The 21,751-nt window shown below is 34.8% G+C and overlaps 1 protein-coding gene across 1 annotated transcript in view; it reads left to right on the forward strand.

Moving 5' to 3' along the window:
- LOC140160717 (gamma-aminobutyric acid type B receptor subunit 2-like) overlaps nt 1–21,751 on the forward strand; it is a 350,390-nt gene that overhangs the window by 283,714 nt on the left and 44,925 nt on the right. Inside the window, exon 9 of the mRNA XM_072184013.1 lies at nt 14,963–15,043. Within this exon, the coding sequence (XP_072040114.1) occupies nt 14,963–15,043 (81 nt within the window). The remainder of the gene's footprint in view (nt 1–14,962; nt 15,044–21,751) is intronic.

Here is a 21,751-nt window from a genome sequence, read left to right on the forward strand (position 1 = left end):
GCCGGCGTTATGGTTGTTGCCGGTGTTATGGTTGTTGCCGGCGTTATGGTTGTTGCCGGTGTTATGGTTGTTGCCGGTGGTATGATGTTGTTGGTTGCCGGTGTTATGGTTGTTGCCGGTGTTATGGTTGTTGCCGGTGTTATGGTTGTTGCCGGTGTTATGGTTGTTACCGGTGTTATGGTTGTTGCCGGTGTTATGGTTGTTGCCGGTGTTATGGTTGTTGCCGGTGTTATGGTTGTTGCCGGTGTTATGGTTGTTGCTGGTGTTATGGTTGTTGCCGGTGTTATGGTTGTTGCTGGTGTTATGATTGTTGCCGGTGGTATGGCTGTTGCCGGTGTTATGGTTGTTGCCGGTGGTATGGTTGTTGCCGGTGTTATGGTTGTTGCCGGTGGTATGGTTGTTGCTGGTGTTATGGTTGTTGCCGGTGTTATGGTTGTTGCCGGTGTTATGTTTGTTGCCGGTGTTATGGTTGTTGCTGGTGTTATGGTTGTTGCCGGTGTTATGGTTGTTGCCGGTGGTATGGTTGTTGCTGGTGTTATGGTTGTTGCCGGTGTTATGGTTGTTGCCGGTGTTATGGTTGTTGCCGGTGGTATGGTTGTTGCCGGTGTTATGGTTGTTGCCGGTGTTATGGTTGTTGCCGGTGGTATGGTTGTTGCCGGTGGTATGGTTGTTGCTGGTGGTATGGTTGTTGCCGGTGTTATGGTTGTTGCCGGTGTTATGGTTGTTGCCGGTGTTATGGTTGTTGCCGTTGTTATGGTTGTTGCCGGCGTTATGGTTGTTGCCGGTGTTATGGTTGTTGCCGGTGTTATGGTTGTTGCCGGTGTTATGGTTGTTGCCGGTGGTATGGTTGTTGCCGGTGTTATGGTTGTTGCCGGTGTTATGGTTGTTGCCGGTGGTATGGTTGTTGCTGGTGTTATGGTTGTTGCCGGTGGTATGGTTGTTGCCGGTGGTATGGTTGTTGCTGGTGTTATGGTTGTTGCCGGTGTTATGGTTGTTGCCGGTGTTATGGTTGTTGCTGGTGTTATGGTTGTTGCCGGTGTTATGGTTGTTGCTGGTGTTATGGTTGTTGCCGGTGGTATGGTTGTTGCCGGTGTTATGGTTGTTGCCGGTGGTATGGTTGTTGCCGGTGTTATGGTTGTTGCCGGTGGTATGGTTGTTGCCGGTGTTATGGTTGTTGCCGGTGGTATGGTTGTTGCCGGTGGTATGGTTGTTGCTGGTGTTATGGTTGTTGCCGGTGGTATGGTTGTTGCTGGTGTTATGGGTTGTTGCCGGTGGTATGGTTGTTGCCGGTGTTATGGTTGTTGCCGGTGGTATGGTTGTTGCCGGTGGTATGGTTGTTGCCGGTGTTATGGTTGTTGCCGGTGTTTTTCATCGTGTCTATGAAAGGAAAGAAAAAAGAAAAAAAAAGTAAATGAAGAAAACAATAGCTTAGATGACGAGTGATCTATATCCCTAAAATATGAATTAAATACCCAATAATGAGGAATTGTATTGCGATATTTATTACATAAGCAGACTCAAAATATTAATGCAAACAAACAGAAACTAACGACACCTATTTGAATCAAGTAATTGAACAAAATCGCAATTTCCTTGTTTAAATGTTATAGCTTATGTTTTATGAAGATACAACGGAAGGTGTTTCAAGTTACAATTCATCAGGACTTCATGTCTGCCCTCGTATAGTATGTCAGGCAAATAGTATCGTGTGTCTTTTTAGCATCAATTTTTTACTTATTTTATTTCTATCGTCTGCTCTATTTCCCGCCTTTTTAAGCAAGTAAAAAACATAAACATATGATACTCATATTAATATAATAATATCTAGCACTGCCAAATCTCTTCCTAGTCAATATCAGTCTTATATTAAAGGGGGATGATAGCCCGATTGCATTATAACTTTTTCATCTTGATTGAATGACCTTGACACCCAATCTTCAGTTCTTAAGTTTCACGCCTGTATTTCGATCCTTGATATGAGAGATGAAAACGTTTCTCAGAGCTGAAAGTTCAAAATAAAGATACCAACCCCTTTTTCTCACTTGCTGTTTTCAAATTAGTTTCATTGGTGTTCAGTTACCAAGTACCATTTCCATAGCCGGTTTAAAATGCTTCCAATTAGCTCTTTTTTCTAATACAGATTATTTCATAATAAATGTCTTTTTTTTTGTATTTTTAGGAAAAAACATTAAATCCTCATATTATCGCACTGCGTACAGACAAGCTGTACTTATTTTTTACTCTGGAACCTAGAGTAGATTAGTGTATTTTTGAAGTACAGTCAACAGTACCGGGATGATCCCCTGCTCTTTTCGAATAGCCTGTGACGTTCTTTCACGTGCACACTACATTAATGTGAGAAAATACGCATGTACACGGGACCGACAGCTTACAGTGCCCTCCGAATCACTGAGCAGGTAGAGTGAAGTGCCTTGCTCAAGGACACAAAGAGCCAGCCAAGGTCAGGCGGACCTGGGATTCGAACCCTTGACCCTTGGATTCACAGTTCAACGCCTTAACCGCTACGCTCCCCTCTCCATCTACAATCAAGGAAAAAAGTCCTTGGAACGCTTGGCACACTCTGTCGAAATTCCGTGCAGAATTTCTTATGTTCATGGAAATGACCTATATTGTGTTTGGGAAGAAACATGACATCTACAACAATGATTTACCTTCCCTCTCCCCATCAAGCAATGTTGGAACACATTGGGGAACCGCTGAAGACATTGGCAGTTCTCAACATTGCACGGGGAGAGGGGGTGACAGTTTTCCGTTATTTACACGCAAGCGTTCCAAGACTTTTTTCCTTGATTGTCTCTACCGAATGCAAAATATTTCATCTAAATTTCGTTTTTGTCTCATAACTCAAAAACGGAATGTCGTATGAGCTTCAAATTGCACACGATTTGAGAGTGGATCATATGCTTTGTAATCATAATAAAATTGTTAATAAAGAATTTGGTTTATTTAGGGAGTGGTCATTGAAACACCCCTATGCTAAATTACTCACGTTTCTTAATCATGGCTCTAAAATGCTCTAAAATGTCGTTTTTGTCCATAACTCAAAAACAGAATGTTGTATGAGTTTCATATTGCACCAGATTTGAGAGTAGATAATATCCTTTTGAATCATAATAAAATTTTTGATAAAATTGTTGGGTTATTCAGGGAGTGGTCACTGAAAACACCTCCTATGCTAAATTACACAAGTTTCGTAATTATGCCCTCTACTGTAGTCAAATTTCGTTTTTGTCTCGTAACTCAAAAACACTACAAATACATTTATTTACAATATCACAATGTTTTGCAGCATGTTTCCAAAATATTTTCAATGTTATTAAAACTTCAAACATTTTGTACCCTTTATGATATAACCCAACATGTAAATGTTTTGTCTAAAACTTGTGTTTGCTGAGTATAGGCATATATAAATGTTTTCTGGAAAACTTGTGTATGCTGAGTATAGGCATATCCGAGCGAATCACAAAGATCATGATGTAACAATTTGAAACAACTCATTTCTGAATATTATTTCTATTAAGACACGCTTTTGCGATGAGAAAAACAAGGAAAAAAAACACAATTGAATATACTTTTTAAAAAAGACCACCACTGGGACTCGAACCATTCACATCGGTCAATAGTCAAAAGGTTATCAGTCTGAGGACTAATCCGCTACGCCACGCTGCCATTTCGCAATCGAAGTAACAAGTTTTGTTCTTTTATAGTAATCAGGTATCGGGGAAAGTGTAAACTTGTATAGAGTGCTTGCACGAAAGGTCATGAGTTCAAATCATCCTCCAGACACGCTCCATAAGATATGCTAATGCATGGAGTACAAAGAATTACTTTGATCAAAACCAGTTAAACAGGTGATTGGTATTGTACTCCGTGCATTTGCATGTCCTCTGGAGCGTGTCTTTAGGATGGTTTGAACTTTGTGATCTTCCATGCAAGCACCCTATAGTAGAAACCTCAAAATGTATCAGTTTACCATAATGACAAAATGGTCCAAAATCGATATTTTATGTTTTTAGGCCGCATCTCACGAAGCGTCACGTTCGTTTACATTTGCTATACCAATTGAAAATGTTTTATTGCAACAGGAATGATATAAAATTTGTTAGCAGTTAAGTTTACCAATTTGAATTGAAATAAATACGCATAAACAACTCATTTCTGAATATTATTTATATTAAAATACGCTTTTGCGATGAGAAAAAAAAAAAACAAGAAAAGAAAAAAGAAAACAACAATTGAATATACTTTTAAAAAAACCACCATTGGGACTCGAACCACATCGGTCAATAGTCAAAAGGTTATCAGTCTGAGGACTAATCCGCTACGCCACGCTGCCATTTCGCAATCGAAGTAACAAGTTGTGTTCTTTTATAGTAGTCAGGTATCGTGGAAAGTGTAAACTTGTATAGTAGAAATGGCAAAGTGTATCAGTTTACCATAATGACAAAATGGTCCAAAATCGACATTTTATGTTTTTGAGGCCGCATCTCATGAAGCTTCACGTTCGTTTACATTTTCTATACCAATTGAGAATGTTTTAATGCAAATGGAATGAAACATTGATTTCATATATACAAATTTACACTTTCCCATACCATTTTGAATTGAAAGAAATACAAATATATGTTACTTCAATTCAAAATGTGCAATGGCAGCGTGGCGTAGCGGATTAGTCCTCCGACTGTTAACCTTTTGGCTATTGACTGATGTGCATGGTTCGAGTCCCAATGGTGGTCTATATTTTTTTTTAAGTGTATTAAATTGTTGTTGTTTTTTTTTTTTTTATTTTTTTCTCATCACAAAAGCGTATTTTGTTATAAATACTATTCAGAAAAGAGTTGTTTCAAATTGTTACATCATAATCTTTCTGATTCGCTCGGATGTGCCTATACTCAGTAAACACAAGTTTTAGAGAAAACATAAATTTTACACGTTAGGTTATATCATAAAGGGTACATAACGTTTTAATAACATTAAAAAAAACATTTTGGAAACATGCTGCAAAACATTGTGATATTGTACGAAAAATGCATTTGTAGTGTTTTTGAGTTATGAGACAAAAACGAAAATTGACTCAGTATCATACAGAAGAGGGCCATAATTACAAAACTTGTGTCATTTAGCATAGGAGGTGTTGTCAGTGACCAATCCTAAATAACTCAACATTTTTATCAACAATTTTATTATGATTCAAAAGGATATTATCTACTCTCTAATCGTGTGCAATATGAAGCTCATACAACATTCTGTTTTTGAGTTATGGACAAAATCGACATTTTAGAGCAGTTTAGAGCCATAATTATGAAAAGTGTGTAATTTAGCATATGGGGTGTTTTCAGTGACCACTCCCTAAATAAACCAAATTCTTTATCAACAATTTTATTATGATTGCAAAGCATATAATCCCCTCTCAAATCGTGTACAATATGAAGCTCATACAACATTCTGTTTTTGACTTATGGACAAAAACGACATTTTAGAGCAGTTTAGAGCCATAATTATGAAACGTGTGTAATTTAGCATATGAGGTGTTTTCGGTGACCACTCCTTAAGTAAACCAAATTCGTTATCAACAATTTTATTATGATTGCAAAGTATATAACCCACTCTCAAATCGTGTGAAATTTGAAGCTCATACGACATTCCGTTTTTGAGTTATGAGACAAAAACGAAATTTAGATGAAATATTTTGCATTCGGTAGAGACATGTCTCTACCGAATGCAAAATATTTCATCTAAATTTCGTTTTTGTCTCATAACTCAAAAACGGAATGTCGTATGAGCTTCAAATTGCACACGATTTGAGAGGGATCATATGCTTTGTAATCATAATAAAATTGTTAATAAAGAATTTGGTTTATTTAGGAGTGGTCATTGAAACACCCCTATGCTAAATTACTCACGTTTCTTAATCATGGCTCTAAAATGCTCTAAAATGTCGTTTTTGTCCATAACTCAAAAACAGAATGTTGTATGAGTTTCATATTGCACCAGATTTGAGAGTAGATAATATCCTTTTGAATCATAATAAAATTGTTGATAAAATTGTTGGGTTATTCATGGAGTGGTCACTGAAAACACCTCCTATGCTAAATTACACAAGTTTCGTAATTATGCCCTCTACTGTAGTCAAATTTCGTTTTTGTCTCGTAACTCAAAAACACTACAAATACATTTATTTACAATATCACAATGTTTTGCAGCATGTTTCCAAAATATTTTCAATGTTATTAAAACTTCAAACATTTTGTACCCTTTATGATATAACCCAACATGTAAATGTTTTGTCTAAAACTTGTGTTTGCTGAGTATAGGCATATATAAATGTTTTCTGGAAAACTTGTGTATGCTGAGTATAGGCATATCCGAGCGAATCACAAAGATCATGATGTAACAATTTGAAACAACTCATTTCTGAATATTATTTCTATTAAGACACGCTTTTGCGATGAGAAAAACAAGGAAAAAAAACACAATTGAATATACTTTTTAAAAAAAGACCACCACTGGGACTCGAACCATTCACATCGGTCAATAGTCAAAAGGTTATCAGTCTGAGGACTAATCCGCTACGCCACGCTGCCATTTCGCAATCGAAGTAACAAGTTTTGTTCTTTTATAGTAATCAGGTATCGGGGAAAGTGTAAACTTGTATAGAGTGCTTGCACGAAAGGTCATGAGTTCAAATCATCCTCCAGACACGCTCCATAAGATATGCTAATGCATGGAGTACAAAGAATTACTTTGATCAAAACCAGTTAAACAGGTGATTGGTATTGTACTCCGTGCATTTGCATGTCCTCTGGAGCGTGTCTTTAGGATGGTTTGAACTTTGTGATCTTCCATGCAAGCACCCTATAGTAGAAACCTCAAAATGTATCAGTTTACCATAATGACAAAATGGTCCAAAATCGATATTTTATGTTTTTAGGCCGCATCTCACGAAGCGTCACGTTCGTTTACATTTGCTATACCAATTGAAAATGTTTTATTGCAACAGGAATGATATAAAATTTGTTAGCAGTTAAGTTTACCAATTTGAATTGAAATAAATACGCATAAACAACTCATTTCTGAATATTATTTATATTAAAATACGCTTTTGCGATGAGAAAAAAAAAACAAGAAAAGAAAAAAAGAAAACAACAATTGAATATACTTTTAAAAAAGACCACCATTGGGACTCGAACCACATCGGTCAATAGTCAAAAGGTTATCAGTCTGAGGACTAATCCGCTACGCCACGCTGCCATTTCGCAATCGAAGTAACAAGTTGTGTTCTTTTATAGTAGTCAAAATCGTGGAAAGTGTAAACTTTATATAGAAATGGCAAAGTGTATCAGTTTACCATAATACAAAATGGTCCAAAATCGACATTTTATGTTTTGAGAACCGCATCTCATGAGATGCTTCACGTTCAAAACATTTGCTATACCAATTGAGAATGTTTTAATGCAAAAAATGAAACATTGATTTCATATATAAATTTGTTAACACTTTACCATTTTGAATTGAAAGAAATACGCATATATTACTTCGTTTGTGCAATGGCAGCGTGGCGTAGCGGATTAGTCCTCCGACTGTTAACCTTTTGGCTATTGACTGATGTGCATGGTTCGAGTCCCAATGGTGGTCTATATTTTTTCTTTAAGTGTATTAAATTGTTGTTGTTTTTTTCTTTTATTTTTTTCTCATCACAAAAGCGTATTTTGTTATCAATACTATTCAGAAAAGAGTTGTTTCAAATTGTTACATCATAATCTTTCTGATTCGCTCGGATGTGCCTATACTCAGTAAACACAAGTTTTAGAGAAAACATAAATTTTACACGTTAGGTTATATCATAAAGGGTACATAACGTTTTAATAACATTAAAAAAACATTTTGGAAACATGCTGCAAAACATTGTGATATTGTACGAAAAATGCATTTGTAGTGTTTTTGAGTTATGAGACAAAAACGAAAATTGACTCAGTATCATACAGAAGAGGGCCATAATTACAAAACTTGTGTCATTTAGCATAGGAGGTGTTGTCAGTGACCAATCCTAAATAACTCAACATTTTTATCAACAATTTTATTATGATTGAAAAGGATATTATCTACTCTCTAATCGTGTGCAATATGAAGCTCATACAACATTCTGTTTTTGAGTTATGGACAAAATCGACATTTTAGAGCAGTTTAGAGCCATAATTATGAAAAGTGTGTAATTTAGCATATGGGGTGTTTTCAGTGACCACTCCCTAAATAAACCAAATTCTTTATCAACAATTTTATTATGATTGCAAAGCATATAATCCCCTCTCAAATCGTGTACAATATGAAGCTCATACAACATTCTGTTTTTGACTTATGGACAAAAACGACATTTTAGAGCAGTTTAGAGCCATAATTATGAAACGTGTGTAATTTAGCATATGAGGTGTTTTCGGTGACCACTCCTTAAGTAAACCAAATTCGTTATCAACAATTTTATTATGATTGCAAAGTATATAACCCACTCTCAAATCGTGTGAAATTTGAAGCTCATACGACATTCCGTTTTTGAGTTATGAGACAAAAACGAAATTTAGATGAAATATTTTGCATTCGGTAGAGACAATCAAGGAAAAAAGTCCTTGGAACGCTTGGCACACTCTGTCGAAATTCCGTGCAGAATTTCTTATGTTCATGGAAATGACCTATATTGTGTTTGGGAAGAAACATGACATCTACAACAATGATTTACCTTCCCTCTCCCCATCAAGCAATGTTGGAACACATTGGGGAACCGCTGAAGACATTGGCAGTTCTCAACATTGCACGGGGGAGAGGGGGTGACAGTTTTCCGTTATTTACACGCAAGCGTTCCAAGACTTTTTTCCTTGATTGTAGTTCTAGATTAGTTGTTATCTTTTCTTTACTAAAACGCAACGGCTTTTGTTGGAGTGAAGTAGCTCTTGTTGTCATTTTACATAATTATTAACATTTGTTCATTTTATGTCGTTATAACTGGTATTTTATTGTTATTTCAATTTGGTCTACTTATATCTCCCTTGTAGATATGTGTGCAGATTTTCTTCATTTCGCGACACCAAATCCCGGTCCGATTTCATTCAAAACTTTCTTTCATTTTATTATTTATTTCAGTTTCAAATGCTCGTTATGTAGAGTTAAGAGTTCCCTCACACCTATTTCAGATATTATTTGTGTCCCACTTTAATATAGCCCATTTATTGTAATTTGTATATACTTGAATTAACTTGTCACTTTTCAAAGCCGTAGAAATTTGCAAACCATCGCTTGTTATTTGTCACAATAGATATTAGCCTAGCTTTTACCATTAGATATCAGTATTCGGAGTATATTCTTATCTATTCTCATTATTGGTCTAATTCTTCGCAACTGTCAATCAATTCTCAACTTCAAAAACTTGTAGCATCCTCTAACCCATTACCTCAGGCACACTTTAGCAAATAAATATGTGACATCAACAATCAAAGTTCATAAGTCAAATCAATAATAACTGTGAAACAGAATTCATCTTGTCAGAGCAATTGTGTAAGTCACTCAATTGTTAACATTTAATTGGCTCGTACCGACGTTTCGATCATTATCTCTGCTTGTATAAGTCTTAATCATTTGAGCACTGATGCTAAGCGGAAACGACAAGCTGCTGCAAACATTTCATAGTATTTATACTATTGTAAAATCTAATAACAAATTTAAAATCTTGTGGCAAAGATGGAGAATCTTATGACCTAGAGCAAGCTATGAGTGATTCTGTAGTCCTTTGAGAATAAAATTGTGAAAAACATCTTGTGACTTATCTTTTGGGCCACATAAATTTGTAATTGCATGTGATGTCACGAAATAGGTTTCACAATTTGTACCTCACGGCTATATAACCATTCTATCTGTATCAAATATCAAGATTTTTTCATAGAAGATGTCTGGTCGATATAAACACATATTGTTCTGTTTTTTAGCAAATATCTTGAAAATTGAAACAATCTTGATTAAGGCGGGAAACTAGAACTTTCAATTTGAAGCAAGACAGTGTTGGACGAGGTTGAAACCATGCGCGTATTTTGGGGGGCCTTTGCGGGCGCCAGCCCCCGGGGTAAAAGCAGGGTGCGGCTAAAATGAAGGGGCGGCGGAAGAAGAAGGGGCAGCAAAAACAGGGGCGGCAAAAAGAATTAGTAAATAAAAAAGGGCGGAAAAATTTGATAAAGCATAAACATTTTTGAAAAAATGATACTATACATTAAAATGTGCTGCTTTTAGGGCGCTAGCGCCTGAGACCCTTTTCACGGTACGCCACTGGAAACATTTAGGGTTAAATCTCGTCCGGATTGACTCCAGCAACTTGTGACAAAATAATTTTTCAACCGATAAATACGATAAATATTTAATATTCTTGACTGACGACCCTTAAGGTCTGTCATGAAAAAAAAACATACACATTGTCATAACTGTATCTACTTCTTAATCTTATATTAATTGTTATTATTATCATTTCATCATCCTCAAATCTGATCAAATTTTTAAAAGCAATAATATGTCATTTATATCTTCAATTCGATCTGTAGCGAATACACCTTTAGGTGTCTCACGAGAAACATATTGATATCTTCAACCTTACGATGATGTGTTTAACATCGGTGAAATTGTTTGTCCAATTGTATTGCCAATCTTACAGTCCTATAGCCACTTCAGGCACCTTACAATAACATTATTTAAAACAAAAGATGTTAAGTCACTGAAATAATGGAAATGTTAGTAGTTCAGAAAACGCGTTTGAATATAAATCGTTATTTTAAATGTTGTCCTAAAAAAATCAAAATCATCACTGCCCTAAAGGATTACAAGGGTAAATAATGTCTACTCACAGGCCACGTCTCAGGTATTGAACTAAAATTGCGTTGCTATACAAACAGTTTGAGACTTTTTAGCTTTGATACTAATGATACAACACAAGCTATAAATGAGATCGTATTATTCGCACATTTTAGTACGACCTATTTTCTTGGACAAAAACAATCCCTTATCCCCTTTGTACCCTCAAAAATATAGTAAAATTAACATAAATTGGATTGAAATAAATAGTTATATTGGTAGCCATCATTAATCAATATTCCATATTTATTTATATATTACGTGATTCTACTTCAGTTTTTCACCAAAAACTATTCCAAAGTAGTTTAATTTCGCTTACTACCATCGTTGCTTAATGAGGCGTCTTGTCAAAATATAGCAGGGTCACGTTGCTATGTAAGTAAGGAATGAGCAGTCCCGCAATAAGCATTTAAAGCTCATCAAATTGTTTGTCATCGGTCAATACAAGCTGTATCAGAATGATTAGTACTTGACAGCTTTTGATTTTTATTGAAAAGACTGCTCCTTCCTAATGAACCGTGGAATTCACTTCAATTGAACAGAATTAATAGGAATTTTCGCTACGATTATTGAGTAGGTTGACATATTGCATTTGGGTGAGGCAGTCTTGTCCATAATCTTTCGAAACTGGTATCTCATGGTGTTAAAAAAACCCGGGTATCTCTAAGATTAACACATTTCAAGCACTATCTATAATAGAGCCACTGATCTAATACTGCACAATAAACATGATAAGCATGTTTTGTGTTGTATTTACATGTGGACTTCGTATGCAGGGTGGTTAATTTTATTAAATATTTAGTTGACTCTTTCGAGTGTCAAATACAGCCGACATCATTCACAGCATCCGCGAATAAACTGTTAACTGTTCAGGATGTGTCAAACTTATTGGTACCCATAATTCGTGATGTTTATTGAGTGTTTCTAATGAACCGTGGAATCCACTTAAAATTACTTAATATAACTTTTCACTATAATTATAGGTGGGTTCAAATGCTGCGTTTTGATGCTTTGTCGATAATCATTGCAAACTGTTGGATAACAATCATTGAGAACTTGTATTTACATATTAACAAATTTCAATCCCTAACTACAGAGTCACTGATCTAATATAGCGCCAAAAGTGACTTGAATCATATTTGTAGTGCATTTACTGATGGACATGTTTTAACATGTCCAACGTATTTGACAGGGTCAATTCAATTAAAATTCTTATGTTGAGTTGACCCTGTCGAGTACGCCAGACATCACCGGAGAAAGTGTTAACTGCACATGATACACGGTTGTTTGATGTGATCATTTATGAATTTTTTCAACAAAACATTATTATAATGTTCAATTCTAGACCTGGATAATACCAACAGCTATCACACTAATGAACTGTATATACACATTTTGTAGCAATTGTTAACATGAATGTTTGTTTCTATATCAAATTATTCATTTTTTCTGCTTTTTTGTGGTAATTATAATTGCACATTCGTGTGCAAATTGAGGGCGCTATTTACATATATTTTAAATTCAAATAAGCCAAATAATATGATTTATACCTTACATTTCATGATAAAAAGTTTTTTGAAAATTCCATTGTCATTTATTAGTCTGTTTGGTTAAAATGACTAAGTTTTACATGTATTTTGACTGATACAGTGTAAAAATAACCAGCGGCCTTTCAGAATGGATAATATATATATGATAATGCAACCTAGGTGGCATATATCAAAGACAATATAATGAAAAGATTTGCCCGTCAAAATAATTAATGTCTTAAAAGGTTACACCAATTTAATTTAACCGAGAGACCCCGATATCCTTTTGGAAAAGACACACTATTCAATAAACATAGAGGATTATTGATTGGATTAAAAGTTGTTTGACTGGCGCTATCAAAATGAGATATATGTCGCACCAAATTGAGGTACCTATGAATACGACCTTCATGGATATTTTACACTGTAATTCAAAATACAATTTGCCGACATTACGGCTCATTCGTGGTGTACGGCCACATGTAGAGTATCTCCGTTGAGGGTGCTATAATCTCCATATATATATAAAATCGTATTCATTTAAAATGACCGTTGCAATATTTCAGAAATGTTCACAGCATGTACAAATTTTGTCAATTAGCTGATACCTCCATAGTCTTTGTCACAGACAACTCACAATCCTTGCTGAGGGGAAGCGTCGAAGCCGCGGAGCCGCAAGTCCAGCTCCATATCGCGGCGGCGCGGTGCTCTTCCAAATACAGATTTGCTCCTCAAAATTAATGTCATAAAAAGATTACACACATTTATCACAAAAATATCAAGAAGTCCCAATGTCCTTTTGCAAAAGGCAGACTGTTCAATAAACATGATAGGATACCAATCTTTTTGATACTGCCTGTATAAGTGTATAGTTTCAATCTCGATGTAGCCAACAGGATGTGTTGCATCGTTATTAGCTGTGGGTTTGGAATATGGATGATACCTGTTTCATCGTGTGATTCCTTTTATATCTATTGGATTATGAGATAACTGCCCTACATATCTTGCGGCTGTAAAATAGCGAAGGATATGAGTAAATGAAAAATTGAACGATTATTATCTCTGACAGTAATACGAGGCATGTAGCCAGACAGACAGCCTATATACCAATACAGTATCATTACCTCCTAAGCGCAGATCAAACGTCCAATTTTAATCAAACGTCCAATTTTAATCAAACTTTATAAGAATATTCTAAACTATTTCGGATCTATCATACCCAGTTCTGTAAAGTGTATCTAGCTTGTCTTTTACGATGTTTATCTATTCGATATGCACAGGAAATTGCAATGTTTCTTTAATTTTCAAACCATGTCAAAATGCCTTATTTTATATTTTAATATTGAACCACAAACAAACGTGTACAAACGTGCCATGAAATTGACTAAAGGGGTTAAGAGAAATTGTCGAAGTCATTTTTAGGTAATAATTTGTAAGTGTGATAACCTGTCAGGTTGATATCTCGGGAAATTTGGATGTATTTATATGCGGACGACAGTTTCCTTTGGTGACAATCATTTTTTGTGTAATAATGTCTGACTTACAAATCTTAACATAACGTAAAAGACATTTAATCTCATTTTTTTCGCAGTAAGAAAAGGGTTACTTAGTCGACTTTTCCTCTTATTTTGTAGACAAGATTTAATAAAAGATAACGGGAACAAATGTTTGAGGCTAGTGCACTTATCGTGCAACATTATTACGTCAAGAGCCAAATACATATCTAGTTTTGAAGAAAAATGTTCTTAATTGAAAATTATCCCTAAGGATAGATTTGAACTTGATCACAATACTACAAAATAATAAAGTGGCAATTTTGTTGCCTATTTGTGTCATCCTGGGCAGTCTGCGGGAGAGTTTTTGTTAATACTGTGCAGTATTTAGAGTAAGTGAAAAAGACTGCCTTGAACTGGTGACGTAAATGCAGCTTTTCATTTGAATTTTCTCTCATTCTTCCATCAGAAAACACCTTCTTTAGATATATATACACAGACAGTTGTTAGTAGCTCTCTCCTATAAGTTGATATGAACAGTTTATACGTCTTAGTAATAGTGACGTGTTCAGCTACGTAATGTTGTATTTGGTCACTTAAAAATGTATTATGTTTTCAGATATCATCTGAATTTCAAAATATGCACTATTGTCTGAGGGGTCTATTTTTAGAACGTTATATGTTATATCGGCAGCTCAGGCTCTAATGAAGATATTACGCATTTATGTTGTTGCTGTAACAAATGGAAAAATATTAGGTATGTCGAATATGGGCCCTCTTACTTAGATGTAAAAACTGTTTTTTGTGATGACATCTTAGAGAATATTACCGTTTTCAAATAAAGTAATTATAAGCGTGTGTGTAAGTTAATTGAACACATAAGTAAAGTTGGAGCAGCTTAATGGCAACAACTCCAACGCGAAAATATCAACTCATCAAGAGCAATTAGTCAGTCGATATCTTATTAATGGATTAATTAGTATGATAAAATGTATATGACAACTCATTTTCTCCATTGTTTTATTTTCTTTGTTATAGACGGAACGAATCACGATATCGGGAAGTACTCGGCTAGAGATAATAGCATGCAATGGAATTATCCGGATCAATTTATCTGGGGTAAGTGATGTACCTATACACTATGACGTGAATCCTAGATTTATTTTTTAATTAAAAGGATACAAGCTAAATACACAAGTAGGTATTGGTATACGTGACCCATTTTCTGGTATATAGTTTTGGCGTTAGTGTGTAAAAAACAAATAACAGACCAATACATGTTACTACATGAAAGAACTGTATCGTCAGAAACTTATTTTTAGGGTATTTTAACGCATAAACCAAACATAACTAAATCACCGATGTGGTTGGGAAATATATCAGCTATCACATACTTTTTTTAATTTTGACAATTGACCATTCTTTTTTTTTTTTTTAAACAAAAGAATTTTACAAAACTACCTCATATTCAATTTGTTCCACGGAGTCATGTGTGATGCGATCAAGCAAAATCAGTCGGAACTCGGAAAAATAAATTTTCGTTTTTTTATAGTATAGGAAATAACATTTGCAAATCTGCATTTTGCAGAAAACCCCATTGAAATTGAACAACCAGTTCCAAAGATATGACCAATTAAAGAGTTTCCAAAACAACAGGAAACAAAAGGAAATATTGCATTTGTTTGGCTTTATCTCAAAATCAATATTTCCGAGTTCCGACTGATTTTGTTGATCGCATCACATATATCTATCCATGACAATAGACGCCTCATGCGCTGATGATGCGCAGTGATTAGCATTCGTTAATACAGATCATCGATTGATATTTGAATCCGTGGAAAGGTTTGAAAATGAGGGAGTTTTGTAAAATGCTTATATTTCAAGAACGGTGTAGTCAATTGTCAAAATTCAAAAAGGACGTGATAGCTGATTTATTCCTCCACCACACCAATTATTTATAGGTATGTTTAATTGTGGTGTTTTCGACGATACAGTTTAGGGACACCCTCAAGTCATCATTGTCACACTTCACATGAGTTGCATGATATAATGTGAACAACACAAACATAATTACTATTGCTTAGTGATATTGAAATTAATATTTTACAAAAGCACTTACAACGCTGGTCACTCAGTCATATACCTAGGCGCTTGAACCCATTAAATTTGGTGTTAAAATGAGCAAAATTGTGAGCTACACCTTTTCATTTTAACTTTTTCAGTTGTGTCAGAATAATGCTTCCATACTTTTTCAATTCCTAGTGATAAAAGTAAACATAAACTTAATCTTTTAATGCAACATTTTTGATCTTGACAGGCCTCAACTTGGTCCGCGATCAAATTCTTTGGTCAACTTTTTAGCTTTTCAAAGTAATGCAGTGCGTCAATAAAACGTTTTCCTACTCTCTAACAGCACAGAATCAACTTAGTCTACTACCAACACGTATAAATCTCTACACTCTATATTAAATTAGCTTGAAAAGCTAAAAAGTTCTTGAAAAGCTAAAAAGTTGACCCCCAAAACAGTATGCAACCATTATGGTTTTAACATAACAGAATAAATGAAAATTAATGTATTTTCATTTGCCTGGATTACAATATCGTATCGTATCGTAACATATCTACTTTATTTAATCTATTGCCATTATATTTCCAGTAATGTTTAAGTTCTAACGAATGTTTGATGACAAAATATCGATAATATGTTACATATAATATCTACCAGAAATATATTATCGATTTCATGTCATCAAACATTCGTTAGAACTTAAACATTACTGAAATAGAATGGCAATAGATTAAATAACGTAGATATGTTACATACAATATTTTACGTACAATAAAAAGTCTGCATACTGCTTAATGGTCATCGCAATCAAATATCCAACACGCGACACACATACTCATTTGAATTGTTGCCGGACAAAAGCAATGGTCATTTATTGGTCCCAGTACAACGCATTTGGCTCGAAGTTCAACTTTCAAAATACGACATGAAGCCAATCAAGCGCCCATAACTCGACCAAATGATATCGTAGAGCAACAAAAAAGGTATCAAAATGCGCAGGAGAAAGCTGCGCTTTATATACATTAAATAAGTTTTTGCTATATATTTCAGTTCCCGATATATCTGACCATGTATAATCGTTTCGATACTTTCGTGTTGAGTGGTGGGTTGAGTTTACTTATAAAGTGATTTTCTTTTGCTTAATTGTATTGACAAACCCAGTATTTCTGTAACAAGCCACTCCTTTGTAATTTGTATTACACAACCACAGAGGGCGTTATTTTTTATTTCTTTATAGTGTAAAGTCGTTTTAGCCATTGTCTCTGGCTACGATTGTGAATAGCACATTAAAATATTTTTACTTCGTCCTATGTGTCTTTGACCTTTTGAAACCAAAGACTCAATGTAAAAGTGCGCGCAATTTTAAAACCAGTCCTATGTGCGAAATTCAATTTAGTATCACATCTCTCTATAATTCAAAATATCAAAATGCATGGTAGACATACGATGTGATTTATATATAGCTTCAGCGTGGTCTCTTCTAAAATCGATCCTTTGGTTTTAGTCAATTTGAGTTCAGAACAAACATGGTTAGAGTGTTCTGTCGTTGCGCCGCGCTGTAATTTCTCACAAAAGACTTTCGATAGCGTTTTAAGTTCAAAGGTCAAAATTCATACCTTTGACCTATGCAAAATTACGTGGTTTTTGTTTTAGTATAGTATGTACTGAAACATCTTCGATCCTCAACTACCATAGAATCATTTATAAATAAATGGGTATAAACTAACTTGGTATCATGGTATAGATTCTTTTGTGTAAGTAACACGGCATGTAACCAGACCTCATAAAAAAGATAGTAGGCAATAGAGGGTGAACTCACAAAGGATTTCTGTATGAATTACGGCTTCTCAACCCTCGTATTGTTATATGCTCTACAATGGTTATTATCTCGCCCAGAACTTTTTCTCTAACCCAAAATCTTTCAAGGCAAGCTACGAGCAGTTGTTGCCTTTTGTTTGAAAACAGTGATAACCTACTTCTGAATAGATGATCGTCAGTTAAATTACAAAGGCATAAAGGAAAGTCATCTACAATTACCCTTTGGCTAATACGATATCGGCGCTACAATGCTCTAAGGAATTTCCCTCCCTCACAAAAGAACACGTAACTATTAAACCCACCTGCGAAAGATGCTGAGCTGGTCATAAATATTAAATTGGTAGTATCTAGGAGAACCCACAATTGCCTGCCAGACAGTGCTGGCACCATTTTATACTAAATTGTCCAGGTCTCCATTTGAGCTGCTTTGCAAAGATCTCCGAATATTGTCTTTTTTCGATCAGGTTTTTACCTGAGTTTTACAACACAGATTCAAGTTCTCACTATTCATAGTGGACAATATTATGACCATATTAAAATGATGCGACTATCTACCTTTATCTTTTTGATATTGCCGTTTGACTAAATCGGACATCAAGTCTACCGAGCTTTCTACAAACAGCGTAAGACGTGCATGGGAATTTTATCTCCTCAAGTGACATCCGTATAAGTTGATTCAGTATTATTGATCACTATAAACTCATCTCGGGATAAGAAAAAAATATATACCAGTTCCTTTGTATCCTTAGGTCGTTTATCTAACTATCTATAGGTCGTTTGCCTTTGTCCGGCTAGACTGAGAAGTGGAGTTGAATAGATAATAGACGACGAAGTAAACTGCATTTTGCTAACTATCCACTGTATCAAAATGAACTTTAGTATTGAGAGTCTTTCTATCTTTCAGTTTGTTATTTGTTTTCGTTTTCGGATCTCTTTATTGTTTTGGTATTACATTGTATACAAAGATTTAAATGATGTCATAAGGATCGATTAAGCATCGACGGTCGCTCGAAATACCAAATGAATTTTGCTCCATGATTTGGTAGATACGTAGATGGTGGATTCCAGTCCTTTGTTACTTACTGAACACTTGCAGGAAGTGCATTTTAGCTTTCGACTTATGTAACTTATGCAAGGTACGACAACTTTTTGGTCGTATAGCGCTATCGGTGCCCAAAGGGGTACCGATGGCCCTTTTTATCGTACCCTGAACATTTGTACAGTGCATTCGTTTTTTATTAAAAATGAAAAAAACATCACTATCCAAATGTTAATTATTGTGTTTGATACAATGTATTACATCTCCTGGGAGCGATGTTAAGAGTCATCGGTACCTAACCGGGCACCGATAGTTTTATAGGGCCAAATTGGACGTGGTGCCTAATCTTTTGACATGAAAACTTGAGGTGATATGCCGGCTGAGGATCTATCTAGACAAAAGAATTACCTAAAAGTCTTAATTTTGCGAATCTTGAAATGTGAACAGCCGGCCAAAACAGACAGTACATAGATAAATGATCAAGTTCGCGGTTATTGTTCTCGTTTTGCATAATAAATATCGAATGACATTATCAAGTCAGGTATTTAATTTATGGTCTGTCAACATTTTGATGTATAAAAATCCCGATAAAAATATTTTATTGATGACCAATATTCTTAGTTTCCCTACTGCTGTCATTGGACATCATATTTTGAAGCATTACGTGTTTTATTAACCTTGCTTTCTGTTATCATATTGACGTATCCTTTAATATGACAGCCGATCGTGTAGTTTTCATTTTTAATTTCCATGTCTCCCATGAGGATACCATACATTCAGTATCACTTACGTAAGCTAAGTAACACTTTAGTACGTTATATATTACCTAATTTGATTTTACCACATTATAACTCATCAATTAATTTAATCGTCTTGGTGTCATGGGGTACTCCAAGTTAATAACATTACAGAACATAACAGCATACAGTGCAACAGAGCATAAATGCCCAAAACTGAATTTTGGACAGATTGACACATAATTTAAAATCTAGATTAAAGTGAAAGATGTCACTTACAACATATTTTGATCAAACTCTGATCTTTAATAAGGTTGCAAAATTTGACCCGTTTTCGTTCATTTTCATATATTAGCATAATAAAAAGAAATGTATGAAAAAAATGAATTTATTTTTTTTCGTCAAAAGTAAATATGTCATAAAAATAAAACTTACAAGAAAGATTGACTCTTGTCAAAACCTACAATTCTGTCAGAGAAAATTTGCATATTTGTTTTTATTTTTTTAATTAATGGACTTAATATTGATTAATTAATTTGCGATAATAAATATTTTTTTATGATGTACCATAATTCCAAACATGTCAAGCAATATGTCAAATTCAAGCTAATGAAATGCTTTATAGATTTGTCAGAGCACATTTTGCAAAATGCATTTAGTATTTTAGTTACAAAATTCCAAACATTCTATTCCAATTTTTGGCTATACACGCACAGGAGCTGTTCTTTTAAAATCCGCGCCTAATCAATAATGAGTCTTTCATCCTATTGTCAAAGTACTGTGTTCCCTGCAGCATTATGGAGTGACCAGGTCCTTGAGTGTGATGGTTTTGTAGCAGATGACAGTGCTCATTCAAGCCTATCAAGGTCATTTAGTAGCAACTTGCTGAATGGCTGGGCATTATCAGCTATCAAAGAGATGCCTTATGCAGCTGCCAATCACAGTAGAGGTTTGATAACATTTTGCTAAAAACCCAAAAGTGATATAAGGACAAAACTGTGCATGTTGGTACTTGATTGTTAGGATTCTTATATGTTGAAAATCCCATGTAGTAGTATTTTTTATGTGTAGTGTATATTGTTCATAAATTATATAGCTTTTAAATTTTGGGCATTAATGCTCTGTTGCACTGTAGTACATTAAGGGTATTCTGCATAGAGAAAAATAAAGGTATGTAATGATTTGAATTCTTGCATTCTTGACACTCGCTGCTGAATGGAATAGAGGGCGGTGTGGAATTTGTTGATGCGCTATTCTCTGATTCAAAGAATCGAATAAAATTATGTAGTTATTGATATCACAAAGTTTCGAATAGCTATTATTTCATTAAAATGGAAGGATGTACACAAATAGTAAAGTGGCACAATCAGACACAGAAAAAGTGATTGACACCAAGGATACCCAAAAAAGTTTTCAAATAAAGGCTGTTTCCATTTTGGTCCATTATTTTCTAGGAAAAGATGAAAACATAGGTGCAGTACAAAACCAAAGAAATTAAGTTCAAACAGTAATCTTTAGCTTGACCTACAACGAATAATAACTTGCTCCACGGACCCAATCATTATACTGTCCTGTTTGAATGACTCACATACATCGTATATGAGTTATTTCAGCATAAATTAAACATTAATTTAACTACCGTCAAACAAGATGTCTAATGTTCCCTTTTTATTTAAGGGTATACGAGGTATTGTTGGTCGAAGCAGCCAAAAAATCGATTTCATTATCTGAATCAATATATTATTGAAAAATAACACATTGGTGTTTTGCAAAAGTTCATTCTACAAATCATATACTTTGAAAACTTGCTTAATTTATTGTTGTTAATGAATTATGTACGTTATACAAAAGTGTTGTTGTTTCAGCCCTCTTTACAACATAACTGAAGAACCACAGGACCTACAAAAGTATATCTGTGATATTTGAATTCTTCTACACGCTCGCTATGAATTGAGCAATGCAATTTTGCTAAAGCTCACTACCATTCGCAAGATGCTGTGAACTACATTTTTGTTGCTGCTTCGACCAACAATACATCGTATGCCCTTAACTTGATCATTTACCATACAACCCTGAACTATGCGAACATGGAAGCCATGTTGCACAGTGTCAACACCCTGTATTATAAATATTTTTTCCTTATAGCTCAATACTCCGTTGAAATC

Source organism: Amphiura filiformis, chromosome 9 (genome assembly GCF_039555335.1).
Source record: "Amphiura filiformis chromosome 9, Afil_fr2py, whole genome shotgun sequence".
Lineage (NCBI taxonomy): Eukaryota > Metazoa > Echinodermata > Ophiuroidea > Amphilepidida > Amphiuridae > Amphiura > Amphiura filiformis.